Source organism: Podarcis filfolensis, assembly GCF_964270895.1.
Source record: "Podarcis filfolensis genome assembly, chromosome: 7".
NCBI lineage: Eukaryota > Metazoa > Chordata > Lepidosauria > Squamata > Lacertidae > Podarcis > Podarcis filfolensis.
The window spans coordinates 14,820,906-14,826,905 of NC_139603.1; the positions used below are offsets into that span (position 1 = coordinate 14,820,906).

The 6,000-nt window shown below is 46.3% G+C and overlaps 1 protein-coding gene across 1 annotated transcript in view; it reads right to left on the minus strand.

The window, feature by feature from the left end:
* Positions 1–5,703, minus strand: part of LOC310767376 (catenin delta-2-like) — a gene marked incomplete at its 3' end in the record, with an annotated part of 296,885 nt that extends 291,182 nt beyond the window's left edge. Inside the window, exon 1 of the mRNA XM_083624246.1 lies at positions 5,513–5,703. Within this exon, the coding sequence (XP_083480372.1) occupies positions 5,513–5,549 (37 nt within the window). The 5' untranslated portion in view covers positions 5,550–5,703. The remainder of the gene's footprint in view (positions 1–5,512) is intronic.
* Between the last annotated feature and the right edge of the window lie 297 nt (positions 5,704–6,000).

The window sequence follows — 6,000 nt, forward strand, 5'->3', positions numbered from 1 at the left end:
CCGGCGTGCTCTGGTCCATGGGGTCACGAAGAGTTGGACACGACTAAACAACAACAACATGCTAGGAAAGATCCCTCAGAAGCTAACTTTTGAACACTAACACTAACTTTTGAATAGATAATTCTCATATGCTTGACAACCTAAGGAAGGGGCTCTCCTAGAATAAAGCTGATATCCAGGTGTCCTTCCATAGATGATAAGTAGAAAAAACTGTGTGGCATGTGCAAAAACAGGTCCCTGTGGAGGATTCTAATATTTAAGAGATGTTAATGTAGCGATTGGTGATGGCAGTGCATCTGACATGGAATTTCCTCCATCAAGGCTCTAAGTAGGTCAAATCAGGATGTGCCTTGGGTGGTTTAATTAAGTATGAGGTCAGGGAAAGAAAGCATTCATATTCTGCAAAGATCTCAGGCTACTATGCATAACTGGAATAGTCCCTCATTCTGGATTAACGTAGGCATAGGTCAATGCACAGACACTGCAACTTCTTGTTTTATAGGTCTTTGAGACAAAGTGCTAGGGGCATGCTTGAAACAGCAACAAGCCTTGGTAACAGAATTTCTGAACACCCTATCTAAACAGCAGGATTTGTCCATTTTATTCTCCCTTTGGAAAACAGACAAGAACAATCCCTTGCTAGAATGTTAAGACTTTTCGGCAATTTCTTATTAAATGGGCTTTGGCTTTATTTTCTTACCTGGGTTTCTATTGCTTTATTTTAATGTGAGCAGAGATTTTTAAGGTAAAATGTATTTCCACAGGACAATGGGAGTGGCTCCCTCTTAGCACTACCACGATACTATCCTGACACAGCACTGACAGTTTGGGAACCCTGCAGATTGTCCTCTACAAGACTCAAAATAGCATCCTGAGATAGCAATTATCAAATTTCAGAATGAAACTAATTAGCAGATGTGCCTAGTGTTAACTTAAGATCAGCTCGATTATAGCAATTTCAGCGAAGTGTGGATGGACACTGCCATAATGTACTTTTAAGCTCTACACTTCTGTAACTATTTATGTGGAGAAGATAATTCAAGACACCCCCCTCCCGTTTTACATTTAGTTGCATCAGACTGTATCAGAGGGATTGCCCTGGAAGAGTGCTGCTGTCAGGGAGGACAACCAGCTATGGAAACTCTGGAGCATACAGTGTTGCAGTGCAGTCTATTTAGTTGCCCTACACAGAAATTGATAGCAAAGTGGTGGGAGGAAAAAAAGGAGACTGGAAAGGCCAGGATGTAATGGTATTTTCATTGACAAACCAGACCCATAAGAATATATTTGACCTGGCTAGTTTCCAGGTTGTGGTTCTGTCTATGAAAATGGAATCCCATTTGGTTGACTGCCAGAAGAACTTAGAAAAATGCAAGTGGATGATGAATGCAAAATCAGGGACTGGTAATTTCGCATCAACATTACTAAATAGCTCCGTGGTTTGGGGGCATGCCAGGGGAACTGGGACAGCTTTGGATCAAAGCCACTTCCTGCAAAGCCCTACTGACTTTGGTGCTCCAGTTATGACTGGGCCTGGGCACCAGAGGAGCCAATAGCAGAGTGGTATGGAGCCTCCAACATCGGATCTCTTTCTCAGGATCTCACAACTGTTTGCAACAATGGAGGGTGGGTCTGATCTATGTCCACTGGGACACCTCCCATAAGCCACAGGATTGCACCCAGTGGGTGTGGGTGCAATGTCATGAGCACGACCCAGTAGGCACCCACAACAGCTCCTCTTGCATGTTGGCCACATTGCTGGGGGTGAGTTTCAACCTTTTTTAAAAAAGCTCTGGCTTAAATGCTACAGGAACCCCAAAGACATTAATGAATACAGTTCTAGCATCTGTCAAGAACCAGTTTGAGTCACTGGAGGCTAACAAATTCCCTTAGCTATCCCATAGCTTCCAGATTGGGTGGGCTTGCTTGCTTGAGGGCTGAGTAAATACTGAACTGGTGCAACTTTTATCACATGGTACAGATGTTATATGAGAGGGTGGTACGTTCCATAGGGCTACTTCCTCTGGCTGCCTTCCTGCAATTGGAAGGGAGTAAACCCACCCCACACCCAGCGTACATGTGTGTGAGAGGTGCAACTTGCAAAACATACTGTAATGAGCTCTTAACAATGATGCATCAATTTCACACCAAAATTCCAACACAGAACCCCTTTCCACTTAAATCAATGGGGTTGTTTTGAACCAGTGTTTAGGACTGAACTGCAAGTTGGGAAGTAAATGCTATCCAAGCCCAGTCAACCTTCAGTTCAGATTTTCCATCTCTTATTCAAGGGAGCTAGAGCTGTTGCTTCCCCATTAAAACCTTTTACATGAAAAGCATAGAAATGCTCTTGAAAGATGGTTTGACCTCACTTCCACTCACCTTATTCTTCTTGCACCTCTGAGAAATGCAGCTCATTCAGTATGTTACTTCCGAGCAGTGCTGACGCTTTTAGTTACAAGCACTCTGTTAATTCAAAACGAATTATTCCCAGAATGGAAAGGAGCCAAACCATTTTCTGAAATGCTTTACAGGCACATTTGCTTTCTTTCTTTGGCAGCATTTGCTTCTATAGCTGTTGAAAATGTATATTTTTCGTTTTTAAAATAAACCCTTGGGAACTTCTTACAAATGATGCACTGCTATAATATTACGAGGAGGTGGAGGTGCAGGTGCAGGTGGAGGTGGAGGTGGAGGTGGAGGAGGAGAATCTATCTATCTATCTATCTATCTGAGATGCAGCATGAGAATGAACCCCCAAGGGCAATGCTGACAGCACAATCCTCTGTATGTCTACTCATAAGTAATTCCCTGTGTCCAGTAGTGTTTACTTTCAGGTAAGTGTATACAGGATTGCAGCTCAAGTTCTCTCCTTTTCAATAATGGATACAGATCCATAATTTAAAGAGTACTTGTAAAACAACTTAAATATAACCTGGGCTGTGTTCCCCAGCATCATTTGATATTTCATTCATACTTTATCATAAACAAGTTACTTTTACAGGTGGCAGAAATCAAGATAATTGTCAGTATTCAAAGCAATTTGTTGAAATAAAAATCATACAGCTATTTATAAATAACATTACAGTCCTCTGCAGCTGTATACAGCATAAGACGGTGTTATGAATAAAAACAAGGATTCGTCCATTTAGCAATATCTGAAATGCAGATACAGTAGATGTATCTATTGTGACATACTTCTCTAGATCTGAGTACTTTATAACCTACTGTGAAGAATGCAACTTAGTATGTTCACAGGATTAAAAACAAAACAAAACAAACCCACCCTGACTACCTGCAGCTTTCAAGAGCGTTTTCCTTTGGCAAGTGTACACAGCACAGTCCACTTTTTCATTTTCAAAGCCTCTCTTATATAACAGACTGCAAAAACACCACCTCTAGAAGACTCGATCAAGATGGAATCTCATGTTTCTCTACTGCAGCAGTTATGATAGCAAACTGTTCCTCAAGTATAACAGGTTCAGGCTGTTGATTAGACCCATTGAGTGTGCTTAATCTATACAAAGCTCGCTTTCAAATGTGCAGATTTTAGAGTAGTAAGAATTGAAAACAGGGGAAATGTGAATTCAGTTAACCTTAGAGAACAGAACTATTGCCCCAAATGTCCAAAGAATCAGTTACAAAGGCTTAGCTGATTTACTACAAACATCACATGCTTTCCAATTTGGCAAATCAGCTAAGAAGATCCATGCATGTTCCCAAAAACCATTAGTGGACTCAAGAGCCTGCAAGGAGACTATAAATTGTATAAAGGCGCTAACCTAATTTCGGAGAAATCTGAAATGCATCCATCCTCCCAGACAGTCTCTCACCACAACTGCAAACAACCAATCAACCCCTATATTCTCTGCACAGAGCTGTTAGAAAGTAGTTGGGGCATAACTGTGAACCTTCCTTTCTACTAAAAACGTTGCCTAGAAGATATTTTCACTCTTCACACTGATAAAATCTTTTGTTCCTCATGGGTTGCATTGTATTCTTGCTTGCCAGTGGAAGTTCCCTACAACAATGTACGTCTTGCTAAGAATTAGATCTGCACCAAGCTGCATTACGTCACACACATCATTTATTTATATGATGTATGCAGATCATGAACGAGGTCTAAAAGTTTCACTTCCCCAGATGCTGTCCATACACTTCCCCCGATGCTGTCTTCGGAAGTATTTGTAAATACCAATCCCCGCAGTTCATAAAAGTTAATAGCTGGCCGTTTCGTAACAGGCCTATCAATCTTTTCCCAATCATCTATAGTAAGATACTGCTAAGTTTCCTGGAAGAGATTAACTGCTAAGGTTGCCCGCACATTTCGCCACCAAAAGAAGTCACGCCCTTTGCAATGAAAGCATGCATTAAACGGCTATATGTGCAAGAGAGATGGGCAGGACACTCTTCGCAGGGGATATCTCTCTCTCACACACAAACTTTGCCCAGCTTTTAATGCAAGCCGTTCGGGGGAAGCTCCCCACCCCCAACATTCCCAGCAAAAGCCGAATCTGTGCACCACCATTTACTGTCTCGCGTCTGCTGCACCTCCTCTGTAGCGACTCGCCTCGCCGAGGAGGCTAGCTTAGAAGCGATCGATGCGAGCACATTACGCACCAGCAAAGGGGGAGGAAATGGATCGAGCGAGAGAGGCATCTTTCCTTTCAGCCATTAATTATAAATCAGCCAAATCTCAAGAAAGCCCTTTGGCAGACAAGGATGCTAAACAAAAAGGAACCGCCGCCGCCGCCGCCACCACCCCAATCCTCTTCCAACGTGGAGAGGCGCATCTGCCTAAGCAGCCAAGTAGCAGCATCACACTATTCCGGGCCCCTAAAAGATAACGAAATGGGGATGGGGAGGAAGGGGGGGGTCGCCCCTCTCTTTGCAACGCAGAACCACCAGCAGATATGGATGTATGACTAAGTATTTCCAGTTGATTCTGCGCGCGCCTCCGCGAGCGAGAGCGCGCGCACACACACACACACACAAGCCACGAAAATCATGGTCCACAGCAGTGCGAGACTAAATGGAAGCGAGGGGTCTATTTCCCATCTTCCCCGCTCGCCTCCTTCGCCCCCTTCCCCGGCAGATCTTGACGACTTCCCTGCTCTAACGAGTGTCTCATTGCAGGGCGGCGAGTCGCTGCCGATGCCCTACATAAGCCATCGAGGAGCCGAGGAAGGAAGGGGGTGGGGAAAGCGACGGCGAGGCAGGCAGAAATAGCCCACCTTTGCCGGCTCGCTCTCTCTCTCTCTCCCCAGAAGGAAAAGGATCATAAATACGACGCGTTTGGGGGTGGTTTATTTTGTCCAAAAATAGATAAATCCCAGGCAATCGAGGACACCCCATCCGAACACAAAGAGGGGGAGGGAGGGGAGGGGGAGACCTTTGCAGTGCGGGCCCCTCCTCCACCCCTAGGCAGCAGCCCCTCTCCGCACAGGGGGAAGGGGGGAGGTAAGGGGGGGGGAACCTGGGCACCATCCATGATGGCAATGGCCCGACTCACCCAACGCCGTCGCCCCTGCTTGCTGTTTCCCGAGCATATACCAACAACAAAAGGCAAATCCTCAAGGCGGGGAGGAGGGAGGTGGCTGCGGCGCCCCGCGGGCTTCTTCAGTGCAAGGTCCTGACCTTGCCCAATTGCAGCATCCTGCCTGGCCGTCGTCGTCGCCGCCGCCGCCAACGCCGCCGTCGCCCTTCCCGCCGCGAAACGGGCGCCTGCGGAGGGCTCCGAGGCGGGCTCCTTCATACACTGCGTGGCTCCGAGAGGCAGCCTCTCTCTCTGCCTCTCCCGCTCGCTCTCGCTTCTGTCAGAGGGAGAAGAAGCTCGACGTCTGGCTCTCTCTCTCGCTCTCTCTCTCTCTCCCCCCCCTCAGCACCACCTCCCGTTTCCTCTCTCCACGGACTCGGCAGCGGCGCTCTCTCTGTAGTGCGGCCACCTCAGCTTGGCAACCTTCCGCCGCTGGAGAAGATACTGTGACAGCTGCCGCCGCC